This window comes from Tinamus guttatus, unplaced genomic scaffold (genome assembly GCF_059628265.1).
Source record: "Tinamus guttatus ecotype Peru unplaced genomic scaffold, ASM5962826v1 Tinamus_guttatus_pri_ptg000548l, whole genome shotgun sequence".
In the NCBI taxonomy this organism is placed as follows: Eukaryota; Metazoa; Chordata; class Aves; order Tinamiformes; family Tinamidae; genus Tinamus; species Tinamus guttatus.
The window spans coordinates 838920-855861 of record NW_028289082.1 but is presented as its reverse complement, the minus strand read 5'-3'; the positions used below and the strand labels follow the sequence as shown (position 1 = coordinate 855861).

At 44.3% G+C, this 16942-nt stretch overlaps 1 protein-coding gene across 1 annotated transcript; it reads left to right on the top strand.

Moving 5' to 3' along the window:
* The first annotated feature begins 591 nt into the window (after positions 1-591).
* On the top strand, positions 592-14565 carry CUNH8orf74 (chromosome unknown C8orf74 homolog). Its single transcript, XM_010216677.2, has 4 exons — positions 592-639; positions 1532-1724; positions 12023-12423; positions 14301-14565. Exons 1-4 carry the CDS (start codon positions 592-594, stop codon positions 14517-14519), a joined length of 861 nt encoding a protein of 286 aa, XP_010214979.1. The 3' UTR covers positions 14520-14565.
* Positions 14566-16942: the final 2377 nt, after the last annotated feature.

Here is a 16942-nt window from a genome sequence, read left to right as displayed (position 1 = left end):
ATCGATTCTGGAGGTGCTACATGGATACAGAATAGGAAGGTGACAGGGAAACTGAAGAGCGTCTATGGCCAACTATAGGTCCTGAGGCCAACTGTCAGAGCTGGCAATGCCCATGCTGTTAAACTCCCTCCAAAGCAAGGTGCTGACCCCCTAACTGCATGGGACTGAAGATGGCCTTTGGCCCATTCTATTCCCCCAACTTGGACTGACTTGGCCAAAACCAGATATAGAATTAGGGCTAGTGTCCCTCCTCCCAGGGGCTGACACAGGCAGTGGTGCTCACTGCATCCAAAATTTTCAGTCAGGAAGAGTTGCATCCTTGCCTTGTACCCTATCCTCAAACTTGGAGAAAAAGCTTTTGCTTTTTTTTGTTTGTTTTTTGGGGGAGGGTTTTTTTGGTTTTTGGGTTTTTTTTTTTGCACAGGTTGACTCACAGCTCTGGGGCTTGGGACATGCAGTAGTCAGCTTGAAGGGTGTGGAGAAAGGGTCTTGCTCTGGCCATGGAGAAGGCTGGGTTGCCTCTGAAAATGTTGCCAGGAGTAGAACAGTGGTGCCGAGGAGACTGCTGCTTGGCAACTCACTCCAGTAAAGATGGTGCTTCTCTCGCCCGTAGCGGTGAGGGCAGTAGTCCAGCTCCAGGTAAAAGTCACTTTTATTAATACAGAAGTTCTCAGATAGCCTGGGAATATCAGGAGGTGGACAGCCAAGGAGGGAGAACATGTCACACTGCTGAAGCCAGAGGAAGTGACCTGAGTTTCCACTGCTTCACCCAAAGTAAAATAGTTTTAAATACCCCAACAGGGCAGGCTCCACCCTGCGTCCTTATGGGATTTAAAAATCAGCCCCAGATGTTCTACTGAAGCTCTGCTTAAACTCCATACCCTCTTTCTCTTTTTTTTCCCTCTTTCATTTTGCTTTCCACTTTCAGAGACTTGCATGTACTTTACCCTTGGAAAGAGCAGCAATATTTTCTAACCATGAGCTAGATCTTGGCTCTGGCTTCCCCCAACCTCTCTGAAATGCCTGAAGTCCCCTCACAACCATAGAATGAGCAAAGGGAAATAATGATTTTCCAAGGCATTGGAATCCCTGATGTTGTGGATATCCATCCTGGAAGGTAGCCTAGTGGCAATCACATGCATGGAGCCGGACTAAACTGCCCATTGCTCCCTGTTTAAATGGGGACAGAAAGGTGATCTGCCAATCATCTTCTCCCCAGCATTCTCAGTGCCCTTAGGATTAGGATGAGGATTATCCTGTCCCTCCATCAGGCCATCAGGAAGAGGACAGAGTTGAGGTCCACCTTCTTTTCCCACCAAAGCCAAAGTGAACTGTGCCAGCCCTAGGATGGAGAGTTTGGCTTTCAGCAACCCCAAGTCCTGAGGCTTGCATAGCCCAATGAATAAAGTCAGTGTCCATCTTCTTGTTTCTTCCTGGGAGTGTCTGTGGCACCTTGAAGGAGCATCTCAGAGGGTGTCATGCGGTGTGGGCTTTGAGGCTGTACCACGCTCACTTTCTTCCTCGGTGCTAGCGGGACGAAGGGCGGCAGCTTCTGCGGGAACTCCTGGGATGGGAACCCTTCAATGAAGTCTGGGACCTGCAACGTAGCATCCGGCTGGACATCCTCTACAACAGCATCATGTTCGCCGCAAGGAAAGGCCTCTCCTGGGCAGCAGTGGCGACAGTTGGGAAGCTTGCGGAGGAGCTCCTCGAGGAGATGAAAGGTGAGGAAGGTGGTGTGGTCCAGGCTGGGCTTTTTCCCTTTTCTGTATGAGGGGGAAAACTGAGAGCTTTCCCAGCAACCTGAGGTGATCCTTGGAAGAAATAACCCCAAATACACCTTCTTTTTTCTCTGAGCATGCAGTACTTGGTTGCACCTACAGTGTCATGGGTAGTGGCCATGACAGGGCAACATGGGAAACTTAGAGGTGTGCAGCAAACTTTGAGTCATCCAAGCTGATGGAGAGAAAGAAATGTCTTCAGAGAGGTGTTTATGAAAGGCTGTAGCATGGGTAGCTCAAAATCCAGGCCATAGCAGACAGATGTTGCTTCCGAGAAGGACTACAATTTGCACCGTACATAAATAAAGGCAGAATAGTCAGTGGAGGTTGAAGTTGCCCAGCTTGGGAACCACCCTGAGACACAGAGTTTGTTCAGAGCCGTGGTTACTGGGGACACCAGAAACAGTCACGCTCTGCTTTGTTCCAGGCTAAACGTCTGGGAGCGCAGCCCAGCCCAACAAGTCGGGTAGGGTTGCCGGCATATTCACACCGGTGTGATTGATATGAAATCATGCCCTCACCCTACCTCCCGGTGAGCTGCTGAAGAGCTTCCCTGTTTTGTAATAGCGATGACAACATCCATCCATCTCCTGCCAAACGGGGATCTGAGCTGCTCCATGCAGCTGGCCAGGGGCAGGCTGGAAGTAAGGGGTCTGCTCCCAGCTCTGTGGATGCTGTGGTCCACCAGAGCAGCTTGACTTAACGTATATCATCAATGCTGAGGTGTGTGAGAACTTGCTTCTTTGGAAAGCTTATCTGTGGACATTTTCATTCCCTAGAGAGGACATTCAGCCTGGAGGAATGCACTTTACTCTTCCTACTAGCTCAAGGCCTTTCTTAACTCGAACCATTCACGAGGCTTTGTGCTTTGGTCTCAGGTCCCATCTTGGCATTTTACTCTATTTTTGTCTCAACCTTTTCAAAGTATGTCTGAACTGTAGCAGAGGTGAGAAGTCAAATCAAAGACTGAGACTGCCATCCCTTGTGTGACAAGGGCAAAGAACAATATTTCTGTTTTTATTGACACCTTACATTGCTTGAGATCACATCCTTTCTTGTATATCAGTTCTAGATACATATTCTCCATTACAGAAGGGTAAAACTAGAATGATGACATTAAAGCTGATAGAGCTACTAGGGTTTTACTCAACTGAAATGAACCCAGAATTCACTTGCCTGTAAATGTTGAGGACTGTATCCTGCCAGAACTTCATTTTTCATTGCTTTAGAGTTTCAGAGTGGGCAGAACTACTCTTGATTACTACTCAAGATTAGTGCTTGAAAATATCTGCACCGTTGTGGCCATTTACAAACATCATCAGGCTGTTTGTTTCTTGCCCCCACTTGCTGCCAAGAAATAAATTAGACTTAATACTTTGCTTGTTTGCTTATGAGATAACAGTCACTTCACACCGCTGGGTGTGCCTGGTGTGTACTTAGTGCAGCTCTGAGCCATGATGGGCAGTCACCTTTTGCTGAGGAGCTTGGTGTGAACTTCCTTAAAGTTTCATTTACAGACAGTATTGACAAAGAAAACCTGCAATTTGGGACTTGTCCTAGGCTCTTGACCGAACCACAGATTACTACAGATCAGAAGGGACCTCTAGAGGTCTCTGGTCCAGCCTTTTCATTCAGAGCAGCGTGAATTTAAAGTTAGATCCAACTTCGAAGTTATAACATATTACTGGGGGTCTTGCCTTGCAGTATTTTGAATATCTTCAAAGAGGGAAATCTCATTGTCTCCCTGGTACCTCTTACAATTTTTGATCATCATGGTGCTTTCTTTTTATTTTTTCTTTCTTTTTTTTCCCTTACTATCTAATCGAGATTTCTATTTTTGCAGTTGGTGTCCATTGCTTCTTGTCCTTTCACTATGGGCATCCACAAAGTCTGGCTCCATCTTCTCTATACCCTCCCATTAGGCAGTTGAAGACAGGAATAAAATTTCCCCTTAGATGTTTCTGCTGAGGACTTGACTTGCCCAGCACACTCAGTGTCTCCTTGAAAACCTTGTGCTCTAGCACCTTATTTGTCTTGGTGACCCTCTGCCAGACTCTTTCCAATTTGTCAATGTGTTTCTTGCATGGGAAAGTCCAAAGCTGGATACAACACTCTGGATATTTGAGGGTTGTACTAGATGATCACTAGAGGTCCCTTCCAACCTTAACGATTCTATGATTCTATGATACGGGCTCACGTTCACATGTGCCAAATACTTCCATACTTCTATACAAAAAGTAAGCCTCTGCTGTTTTGTTTTTTTGTTTGTTTGTTTTTGTTTTTCACTCCAGAAGATGTGATAAGTCTAATTCTTCTTCCTTTTGGGATGTCTTTTTTTTTAAAGCCATCTCCTTGTCATTTATAAATTCCTTCTTACATTAACTGATACATCTGAGAAACGAATCTGGCCTAGGTTAAGCTAAGCAAGAAACAAGGATGTTAGATCCTTCTATTCTGCATTCCCTCATTGAGAGTGAGAAGGATGGAGTAGCTAATGAAAGAAACCAGTAACAAAGCCACATCAACACAGTCCAGCAGGAGATGCCCACCTAGAAGATGAGCAAAAGATCAATTATCTTCTGCCCAGGATGGAAAGAGGACAGGGAATGGCACATTTTCTAGGTACCAAATTCTGTGACATACACATCTCACTCATCTTTTGGAGGCGGACTGTGTCCACCACACTGGTAAAGAGAGAACAGGCCTTTTTGCTGATGCCTGAGTCACCTTGCTTGTCTACTGCCAGTTTTATTGCAGCTGTGGAATGAAACTAAGATGTTAATAAGGCAAAATTCATCAGAGAGCTGGTGCCTCTAGCTGGATGGCAATATGGAAGCATCATATTGATGGGGCAAAACAGAAGTAAATGTCCTAATCTGCCCTGGATTCGACCTTGCATAGGGAAGATTGCGAGATTTCATCTTCTGACACTCACAGAGCTGTTTATTCATAAGATAATGCAGGCCTGTTCACACAAATTAGGGTTGGTCACATTTGCATAATGCTGATTTCAGAGGTGAATTATTGTCATAGACAACTTGTTCCTACCGCAGGCTTTATCCATTTGACACATTCGATGTAGGATGAGATCTCAGCTCAATTAAATTGCTGCAGGGTGGATTTTGAAGGGAAGGAAAAAGGAAAAGGGAAGCATGGCCTGAGAGGCAGCTGAGCAGGACTACGTAACTGCTTCTGGATTGCTATGTTTAGACAGAATTTAGCAAAGGGTTAATAGTGTAGGTGTGGATTTTGTTGGCTACTGACTCTTCTGACTGCTTCTCCTTCTGAGAGGATGAATTTAATCATAATTCATGCCTTATTTGTTTCGCAAATAATAAAATGTCAGTCATGGATCGAACAACCCCAAAACCTCCTGTTTCTCCTGACCCAGAGATCTTACAATCTGGTCATTGCAGAAATGTGGCCTTTCATTACTTTTCTGGTACTATACCGGATCAAGGCTTTTTTTTTTTTTTTAATCATTCTCTTTGAAATAAAATCTATTCAGGACATCCACTTCGTAACAATTTAGATTAAATTTTAATTAAACATCACTAAGAAATTAAATTTCCTCATGCAATCAGCTGGGTCAGGAAGGGCCATGGGGCATTCTGACAAAGCTGCAAGCTTTTCTCAGCTTTCAAAGGGGAGGGATCTATGCTGATTCATTAATAATCAGCCCACTGAATAATGCATGTGATGCTAATGATAGATTGAAATCCTGAGAAAAAGCCAGAGTGTACCTCCACAAATAAGTTTTTGGAGTGAAGGGGGAATAAAAAATAATCTTTCAGTTTAAGAAGATAGGATGGAGAGTAAAACTTTGAGGATTTAGTGAGTGCCTGACAAATATTTGGAGGTGCATTTTCATGCATATTACAGGAACTGCCTTCTGTGCTCTCTATTACTGCATTTTTCTCCTGCCTCTCACCCTTGCAGAGGAACTAATGGAAATTAAGTCCTGAAACAACCTGTGCTCTCACACAGAGACCTACAAGGAAGGAAATCAGAGGCACTACTGGGGCAGAAAGTGTGTTAAATATAAGCTCTTTGTGTCCTAGTGAGAGGAAGGGGTATACCAGAAAGCAAAGTCTGAATCTTAGAAGACCTGTGGGCTCTTCCCTGTCTTCTCCATTGCTTTTGCTTAGCTTGCAGACAGCCACCCATAACTACTGCAACCCAAATTACCTAAGCCTTAAGTAACTTAAAGGTCCAGGGAGTTCAGGACCAAGCATTGCCTTGAGATGTCCTTCCGCTACATCTGTCCTCTTCCTTCAGCGTTGGGGTGCAGCTGATTCTTGGTGCTACATGCAACTTTCCTGTGCAGCTGAACTTGAGTGTCTCTTCTGCCTGCTCCTATCCTGCAGGTCCTGGGGCAGAAATGGTAGCACCTCATTGAGTTCTCCGTAAGGCTGCTATAAATCCAGGGTAACTCTTTGTGCTTCAGCAGAGCTACCGCACATGGATGTGGGTGTGATTAGGTGTTAAGGGGGTGCAATAAAAGGGAGGAGTAAACTGCAGCTGGTGTGCCGGAGTTTGCTTAAAATGAAGTAAATAAGAGGTAGTTCCAGTGAATCTTAGGGGATTTCACTCAATGAAACCAGCATGTGGTCACAGTGAAGCTACCTCCTAAACATATGTTAGCTCAAGATTTCAGCCTCCTTAATTCTTAGTTTGTAAGACACTTACATACCTGTAAGATACAGGTGAAAGACTTCCTTTTTTTTTATTCTTTATAAAAAAAGCTGGCATAAAACTTTGTTGGACCCTGGCTGAGATCCTCTAGCAAATCAGTTAAAATAACAATATTTACACAAACAGTAAAACAACAAGGGTTGATCAGCAAATTTGGGTCTTATTAGCCACCCTGTCAGCTAGTTAAGTCCAACTCTAGCTCCCCTTCTACATATTATGGAGAATGTCCTAAAGGCTGAAGAATGGATAAAGAAGGATGTGTTTTCAAATGTTTTCCTATCTTAGGACATCCAGAGCACTTCTGGAGTGCCTCAACCCTCATCTTTGGATAGGGGGAATTTAAGGAAATCAGCTCAGCCTTGAGCTTTTAGGTTATATCTCCACTAGCTTTGCTAATAGAGGGAGGGTTGCATGGCACCAGCACTGGAACACCATCTTCCCCCCTTAAACAGTTAGCACAGACCTTGGCATGGTTTTTGCTTGGGCAAACTAAGTTGACCAGGCAATTCCTGTGAAGTCTGGAAGTTAGCCTTGTCCAGGGATAATATTGATAGTTGTGGTGGGCGAGGAATTCTTTCTCCTCTGGCATCACCACTTATGGTGCCTCAGCACTAATTACTGCAGAGACAGGTTTGCCTTGCACTGTGCACCTCAAACACATGCTGTCCCTAAGCCTGTCCTTTGAAACGCGTGTGTCACTGTAATAACATGATCAAGAACATGAGGATTTTGTCTCTTCCTTTTTGATGAATGTGTGCAAAGCCACTGGATTTGGGAAGCTGTTTATTACGTGTGGGTTTGGGTTTTGTTTTTTTTTTTTTTTTTTTTTTTTTGTAGTTATATGGGCCTGGTTGCACGTGCAGGTTCCACTTCTGCTTGCTAAGGCTTATTTACAGAAAGCTGTAAATTAGGACTGGATAATAACCCATTCCTGTTCATTCAGTGGTATCCCTGAAGGATTTGCATGCCCAGGCAGAATAAGATGTGCACAAGGAATTTCCAACTGTCATTCCCCTAGCACCATTCCTGTGACATGACTCATTCATGGACATAAGCCTGAAGAAAGTCAGGGAGATGTTTCTCCAGATGAGATCAGTGGACATCAGGCTCCAAATCCCCTTGGAATTCAGGTCTTTCAGACATTTCCCATCAAAAAGCATCAAGGGAATCATGCACTTAATCACCACATCAGTTTATTGAACACGACTTCTCCTCGGTTCCCCAATAGACTTGGTTGTGCTCCTGCCATGTGTTGCTGGAAGGACTGTGGATCTTTCTTACTAGCCAAATATCTTCATGCCAATAACTGCATCTCCCAAAGCTCAACCTATTACTGCAGACATTCCTCCCAAGAGGCACCAATCTCTTTCCAACTCATTATTGTCAAATTGGAGGAAACTGTAATAACTGCGTGCATTCACCCAGCTCTTTAGGATTTCGCAGAGCATAACGGATGCTAAGTAATTAAACTTCCCTGTTCCCTTAAGGGAAAAATTATCGTTCCTGTACAGCAGACATGTTAACCAGCACTCACTGAGGTTAAGGGACTTGTCAAAGGGTATGTAGTGATTTGGGGGCAGAAGCAAGACTGTAATTGTCCCTGACTTACTTCATGGGTAATTATTGTCTGCCACTAACATAACTCAGCTGTAATGCTAGGAAGGGGATCTCCAAACATATGTAGTCCCCACACCTGATTTTTAGTATTCACCAATTCTGTAAAAGTCATTTTGCTGGCTGAAATTGATAAAAAAACAGGCAATCTGAATTGTTCTCTCAGTTTCGAATATCATAGTTCTTTCTTTGACAAAAAGTAGCATTTCAGAAAAAAAACTCATAAATTTTTCTTTTTTTTCTGAAAAATATCTCTCTCTCATCCTGTTTTGTTTTGCTTAATTGAAAGCAGTAATCTATCAGTCGTATGTATTTATTGCAACCTCATTATTTTTATTCAGTAAGAAGAAAATTGTTCACCAGCTAATGTCAAAGTTCTTCAGCAGGCTTCATAATACTTTCAATATGTTTTAATAATCGTGGAGGAATATTCTTAAAAACAATGAAATGAGAAGGACACATTTCTGTTTGGAAATGCTGCAAAATGACAGTAAGGTGGAAATCTCAAAATTTCCTCACTGTCTGGTGTTGCATCCACTGAGCTCTGCCCAGACTGGGAAAGGAGTGTGCGATGGAAACCCCATCTCTCTCCAGCTCTATTACTGTTACACTCAGTTTCTAAACACTATCAAGTAGCAAAGTTAGGTTCAATATTTTTAAGCTCCCCCAAAATATTTCCTGTTCAGGTTGGATCATAGAATCACAGAATGCTGAAGGTTGGAAGGGACCTCTAGAGATCATCTAGTCCAACCCCCTGCACACGCAGGGTCACCTAGAGCACGTGGCACAGGACTGCATCCAAGCGGGTTTGGAAGATCTCCAGAGAAGGAGACTCCACAACCTCTCTGGGCAGCCTGTTCCAGTGCTCTGGCACCCTCACTGCTAAGAAATTTTTCCTTAAGTTCCTGTGGAACTTTTGGTGCTTCAGTTTGTGGCCATGACCTCTAGTTCTGTTGGTGGCCACTAGTGAAAAGAGGCCAGCACCATCCTCCTCACTGCCTCCCTTGAGGTACTTCTAGACACTGCTCAGGTCCCCTCTCAGCCTTCTCTTCTCCAGGCTGAACAGGCCCAGCTCCCTCAGCCTCTCCTCACAGGGCAGATGTTCCAGGCCCCTGATCATCCTTGTGGCCCTGCGCTGGACTCTCTCCAGCAGCTCCACATCCCTCTTGTCCTGTGGAGCCCAGAACTGGACACAATACTCCAGATGTGGCCTCACCAGGGCTGAGTAGAGGGGCAGGATCACCTCCCTCGACCTGCTGGAATGTGTGAGGAACAATCTCCAATACTGGAAGATGCTTCTATCAGAAACTAAGTATGGTCTTTAACTCCCAGGCAGTTTCTGGGATATCCATCCCAGCAATTCCCTTTTCTCTCTTGACATAAAGGGAGTCTGCTTCCCAAGCTGATGTCTGCTCTATAGACATTAGTGATGGGATTCAACTCACCTGCTTTTAAGTGTTTCCATTGAATTTGAATCCTGCTTCTGAACTTAGGATCATAAAAATGGTCCAGGTTCTCCCCTTCTCCCTGCCAAATAACCCAATCCTTTGATCTTGTAAGATGACTCCATGCTGAAAGCATCCCCAGTTTTACAGGCTGAGAAATGAGGATGAGAAGGATGTTGTGATTTGCCCAGAGTCGTGCAGCAGGTTGTGGCATGACCAGGAATTGAGGCCTGGAAGCCTGACCAGTCCTGAGTAATTCTGCATCATCCCAATGCCATTTTGTGAGGAGCTCACTCCACAACTCATCTTACTGACCAGGCACACTGCTCATGGTTTTTGTCCATGTAAATTCTCTAATGTCTAGTAGTAGAGCTGAGCACGTACTGTGATCCTATTCTCATAGACAGAAACTGTCTGCCTAGATGTTTTCAGTTTAGATTGTCTGAGCTTCAGATCATCGGAACTTCTTCCACACTCCTGTTTTGGATTGAAACTGGCCAAAAATTTTCAAAGTAATGGGGGGAGGGAGCATCAGACATAGATAAGCAGTGAGATTGCAGAAACCACATTTCCATAGGAAACCAAGTTATAAATATCCTTCATCACATACAGTAAAAACAGTTCCAAAGGAATTTTGACAGGATGTTATCTCTAAAATTAAGCTCGTGGAGCTTCATTTATTTTTTAAAGGTTGAGACTGTTTGCTAAACAAGAAAGGTTCTGAGCTGGGCATTTTGTATTTTCATTCTGTTCTCTTTAAGATGTGAAGACTAAATTGACCTCCAAACTGATACATCTGATTATTAAAATGAATTTTAACTTGGCTTAGAAACTCTTAATTACAGCTAATGAAAAGAGATAGGTATAGTCCATGAAAAAAATATTAGTTTTTCCATTTTCTATTAATGTTCTGCAAGAGTTTGGATCTTTCTGAATAGTTCTTTTTTAATAGAAATAACAAATTAAAAAGAAATCAAACAACCTCACCCTGGTGGGTCAATCATCACTTTCTTTTTCCTTTATGTATGTGAGTCATTAAACAGGAGAAAAAGTGAAGAAGTTGTTAGTTATATAAAATGTGTTTTCTCTTTAAGTGTGTTTAAGGAGAACTAAGCTAAACCTAGAATTTTCTTTTAAGTTATTTTTTTCTTGCTTAGAAGGATGTTTTCTGCAAGGAAATCATCAATGGAAAATGTTTGACCAGCTGTACTCTTATCTTTATATCTGGAAACACATCCAATACATGGAAATCCCCACCTCACTTGAAGTTTCGAGGGGGTGACTGGATTTTGTGCTCATGCTTATTTCAATATGAGTAAGTGTTTTAGTATTTGCTTTTGTTTGCTATCCATCCACTCCAGCTGAAGGAAAAATACAGGAGAATTTCCACTTTTGCTATGACAGCGCACAATCGCTCTGTAGGGATCCGAAATGTCTCGGCCTCTAAATCTTTGCAGTCCCCTGAATGAGGCCTCAACCTTGGCTCCTTCTTCTGTCTTCAGGGAATTTTAATCTGGAGAGTAACTTCCAGCTAGCAGGAAATAACAGAGACCTTCTGGATGCATCTATTTGTCAGGGTCAAGACATAGGCTGGCCATGAGAGCTTAATCATTCACATTGTTGTTAACATAGACCTTGGCTTGGCTTTGGTCTGAGCCCACTGACACGAGGTCCCCAGCCATGGGTCAGGAAACAACACTGGTAGCTTGTTCAGATGAAACCAGCTTGTTCTGGAGAGGATTTAACTCTATTTGGCCAGACTAGGCCAATTCACCACCAAATCAGATCATGGGCTCTGGCCCTGGTTAGCCTGCCAGTAAGGAATTATCTGGATTCATCTTGGAGAGGTTTTCTTCCTCTGAAGATAATGACTCAGGTGCATCTTCATACCATGCAGCAAAGTAGTAAAGGGAGGTTTCCTTGAGTGAATGCTGAGCTACCAAAATTCACGTCCAACTACTTTCCAACCACTTTACTTGTCATATGCCTCCAGGCAGAGGTTTCTGGGCTGTTGTGGAGAGTCCTTAAATAAGGTTGGTTTAACACTTCTTTGGAAACGGCTACCTCCCACCTTCTGCCCAGCCCAGGGAGAAATTGTGGGAAATTAAAATAACACTAATAGTAATAACCACAACAACAATAACAATAGTAACTACTAATAATAACAATAAACTGTAATAAAGGGGAGGAGGAAGTTAAGTTACTAAGAGCTGCCTCTTTTCAAAGGAAGAGTACCAAAATGTTGCAGGTAGAACTCTTGAAGACTCTTGAAGCCTCATTTGGCCTGCACTCACTCACCTTTATGTACATATAAAGTCTCAAAGTTAGGATTATAGCTACCTTTTTCTCCTCTGGAGTCCATGGAAATAGTTGTCCACTCATGAACAGCTAATAAGACCCTAAAACAGGAGACTCGCTCCTGGAAAAGCCTCTCTTCCTTCATTGGGTTGAATCCAGGCCTCTGGAGCCATTTTAATCTCTTTCCAGGTCTAACCATCTCCGAGGCCCTCAAAGTCTTCCACGAAAAGCTCTCGGCATGCGAGCCAAAGCTGAGACCGCTGAAGCCGGGCATCTTGTGCGATTACTTTCTCAACACATACTTCAAGCATTTCCACCTCTACCAGTTCGTGCTGTGCAACAAGAGGGCAGTGCAGCAGAGCTATGCAACCCTGGAGGTCTGCGTGCCCCCGCAGCCTCTCCCGTTGGAGGCTGGTGTGGAAGTAGAGGTTGAAAAACACCAGCGGCAAATTGCTGCCCTCTCGGAGGCTGAGGCCCGCAAACGTACTGATGTGTTGCATCTCCAAAAGATACTGAGGGCGGAGAAGGATACCATGCTGGAGAAAGTGTACAAAAAGGTGGAAGACCCATGTGAGAAGCTAGACAAAGAGGTAAAAAACTCTTTACTGAGAGAGACACTGTTAGGCCAAAGAGGTTCAAGGTGGCTCCAAGACTCTGCCACCGATTCATTCTCTAGACTTGGGGCAAATCACTTGACCTTTATATCTGCTTGTTTACCAATATTTCATGCATGAGGATGAGGGAGAGGATGAGACATGCCCAGTGGGACTTAACTTTGATATATAGAAATCTCTTTCTTTTGCCATGAAATGCTGTTGAGTAGGGATTGCCTCTAGTTTTTTCCTTTCCTTTTTTTTTTTTAATCTTCCCAAGCTTTGACTGCAGAAACTATTCCAAGGGTGACTTCTCTACTTCCTCAACAGAGCGACTCCTGCTATGTCCCTCAAAGAGACTGTGGTGAAAGATCCATCTGTTCTTCCAGGAGGACAGTGATATCAGTGATCAGTGGGTGCATAAAATCTGTAGGATTTTATCTTTTTTTTATGCAGTCTGGACTATATTGCCCATTCTGTTTCTAATTCATGTCCCAGCCATGAAGTATTGAAAATAATTTGAAAAAAAAAGAAAAAAATTAAGAAAAGATAGAAAATCAAAAAAAAAAAGAGAGAGAGATGTTCATACACACACGCACATACACACAGAGACCTGCTTCAGCTTGCTTTACAGGTTCTCAGCCTGAGAGCAAATCACTTGGGAAATTTAATTAAACTTTAATGAGATACTTTGATTGTTGGGCCGTATGCCTAGTGGAATTAATGTACAATGAAGGGGCGCCTCGTCATGCTGCTGGCAGTAGCTGGCAAGTTCATGTAGAGCGGAGCATGTCATCCTAAATCACCTTTTGAACTCGGGAAAGCAGCAGGGAAGAACAACCAGGAAGCTCTAATGGGCTTTTTAATTACAGCAAGTCCCTTACGTGTCAGTCCCATACGTTGAAAAAGAAACTTTCTCTGAGTCGCTTTGGGAGCTTTCAGGAGGTTGGGGAAGGAAAGCATGCAAGATGGTGGTGGTCTGGGTTGATGGTTTTCTCATCCTCCTTCCTCTGGAGTCAGCAGGGAAAGGCTTGTTTGTAATGCAATGTTGGTTTGGAAAGGACCATTCAACTTCATGATATTCATGCAACTAGTTTCCATTTCTTTCTTCCTCAAAGACAAGCCTCTGCCTTGAAAGAAGACCCATCATGGATTTGTTCCCATCCCATATGGGATCCCGTAAATCACCTCCTACCTTAATCATTCTGTGGCAAGATGTTGCATGAAGCTGGACCTGTGACTCCTACTCAACCCTGTATATGGGGTCACAAAGGGACAGAGACATTGCACAGTCATCATAGTGTTCTTCTGCACAGGACCCATTACAGAAAGGATTCCCTTCCTCTAGGCATCCAGGGGCTGAGTGCCACATGCTAGGAGAGAAGAGAGTTGGAGGCTTTACAAAGGAGAATATTAGGATAATTCAATTTGGAAGGGACTTCTGGAGATCTCTAGTCCAACCCCCACCCCTTGATTAAAGCAAGGCCAACAAGAGCGGGTTACTAGAGAAGGACCTTGCTGAGTTGAATTTTCAATAACCTCCAGAGATGGAGATCTATGGTCACTCTGGAACCTTGTCCACATGCTCAACTACTTCCAGAATTTCATTTGCAACAACTTGTGTCCATTGTATTTTATTTTATTTTTGTGCATCTCTAGGAAGATACTGCCTCTGTCCTCTCTACAGCCTCCCTTAGGTACCTAAGCCTTGTCTTCTCCAAACTAAGCAAACACAGCTCTTTCAGACTCTCTTTACACACCATGTGTTTCAGGATTATCCATTCTGGTAAGCTGGATTCACTCCAGTTTGCCAGTAAGAAGCAACTCTAAAAGGAGAAATCCCAACTTTTCTGTGTTTCTGTTTGCTTCGTTAGAGATTGGAGTCCTTAGTGGAGGAGGTGATCAAAGTCGAAGCAGAAACCACACGTGAGATCTTCCAAGCTGAGATCCAGGCCACCTTTGAAATCCTGGAGCTGAGACTCCAAAAGAAGATGTTAGCCTTGAAACCGCCTGTTTCTAATCTTCCACCTCTTGTCCCCGATGTCCAAACCAAGAAGGCACCTAAACCTCGAGAAAGAAAAAAGAAGAAATAAGGATGTTTTGGCATGTGTGGCACCTGGTGGGAATTCTCCAGAAATACTCTGTGGTCATGATTTATCCTTTTTGGGTCTCTGACTTGACCTTTGTGACACCACATACTGCTGCTGTTTTTCTCACTAGATTAAATAAAGTTTAAACAGCTAAAAGAAAATCGATACAGCAGATAAAGCTTGGTGGAGACTGAAGGTGGAAGGGAGGACAGTTATCCAAAATTGAATAGCTCAGCACCTCTCCAGGCAATGGCCAAGGTGACCCCTAACTAGTAACAGAGAAGGACAAGCCCTCTTCAACATCCTATGGTGTCCAACACAAGGCAGCCCCAGAGATCCCAGTTTGGAAATATGGTGCCTCCCTGTCTTCACTCAACAGCAGCGCTGCAGTGAATGGACAGGGGGAACCTGGCAGCAGCATCTTACTGATGGGAGAGACTTTTTTCAAGCTCCGGGCCTCACTTCTAGCATTTGTCAACAAGGCAAGAAGCAGCAGCAGTTCTCACTGGGGATTGCTCTGTGTGTATTTGGAGGCCCAAATGTGAAAGATTCATGAGGGACTTGTTATTCCTCAATTTATGATAAACTTCTGGACATATTCCAGTCACTGGTGTCACACCCAAACTCCAGGCTGTTGAAAAGTCACAAGCAGGTTACCTCCATCTCCTCCTGACTCTCAGCTGCTGCAGGGACAAGGAGCCATTGGCGTGTCTTAAGGTCATCAAATTGTAATGAAATGGGAGCTGAAAACAGGAGCAATTGTCCTGGGGAAAGGTGGGAAAAAAAGAGTTCACTACATGATCGTGCAATGTGGCTGTGCAATGAATGCCGTTCGCTGCATGATCACATCACGGCATCTCATGCAACTCCAGCTCTCTTGGCACCTGGAAGGAGCAGGGAGGTTGCACAAACATGCTCGAGTCTGGCATTTCCTAATACTGGAGCCCTCAACTGTGCAACTGTAACACGCTTCTCTAGCTATCGTGCGTGTGGGGGCAGAGAGGTGGGAAGGTTGTCTAAGGTTATAAAGAACCTAGCAGACAAATCCACACAAATCCTGTCCTGCAACATTATCCAATGGCCCCAGTCTGCATTTGTACTCATAAATGAATAGGCCAGGATCTCCTCTGCACACACTCCTCTATGATCATCCTCGTTTCTTTTTAGTAGACTCCCTAGCATGATTTCGATCCAGGCCGAACCAAGCTCTGGGTTTGGTTCAATCAGTCATTCCCAGTTGGCACTTTGGATGATGTCATCTTTTGGAAGCTGAGAGTTTAACATTAAGGATGGACTAGCTGGGCTCAGGCTTAGAGAAGAGGTCCTGGACTGGTTCTTTACCAGCATAGATGCATCTACATGAGCTGTCAGGGCCTTGGAGATGGTCATGCTACCCGGGCAGTAGTAGAAGGTTGTTGTCTCCCTGAGCCAGCTCTGAAAGGACCACATGGGACATGTTGCCCCGCTCTTCTGCCCTGGCCTCTCATGGGCACCCCCACCCCTTCTCCATCCTGTGCAATCTGTCCCCATTCCACCTTTTCCTGGAACATTAACAGTCCTGGTTCATATTACAAGGTCTGTCACTCCAGCATAGTCCAGTAGATCCCGATCTCACTGTTTTCCCTTTCCCAGGCTAGTCTCCACTCCTAAAGGTCCTTTCCTCTAGTCCAGTCCTTTTTTTTTAATCTATCTTCCTCCTCATCCAGTATGTTTCCTTTCGATCATGCTGTGTCCCTTCAAACAGTGTCCCAGCCCTACTCTTCATTGCCAGATCAAGATTGCTCATATCCACCCTCTCCTTTCTGGGCTGTTTCCTCAGCCTCTTTCACCAGCTAGTCCTGCTCCTGTCCCTGGCCACACAGAGATCTCCCTTCTGCATCAAAGTCTGAGCTGAAAACTGTCCAAAATTGGAGCATTTCTGGGGTGGATCACACCTTTGCCCCATTTTCATGCTCATCTTCAGGCGTTCCTTCCTTGCCACTATCAGAAGTAGTGATGGGCTGTCCTGGCCTTAGGTCTGGCCTGATGTATCTCTAGTATATACATCACATCAGTCCCCCGGTAAATGAGAAGAGTAGAGCACGGAATATCCCTGTTCTGGGCCATAGTGCTCCTGGGCTCAGCAACAAACTACATCTCTTTTTTATTTTCTCCTCAGGAGGGGCTTGAGTTGTGATAACCGTTGTGCTACCATGTGATGTACGAGAAAATAGAAATCCCCAAGAACAGGAGCAGTCCCTTAGATCAAGAATAGTCCCTAAAATCAGGGATCAGGAGCAGTCCCCCAAAAAGCTGGCTGGGGAATCCAACCCGCCTTCCCTCCGGGACCCGCTGTCTCTTGCTGCCGGTGCCAGCAGTCTCCTTGTTTGCTGGGATACCGGGACAAGGAGCCAGTGGGATCGTGACTCAGCCCAGCACGTGGTTTC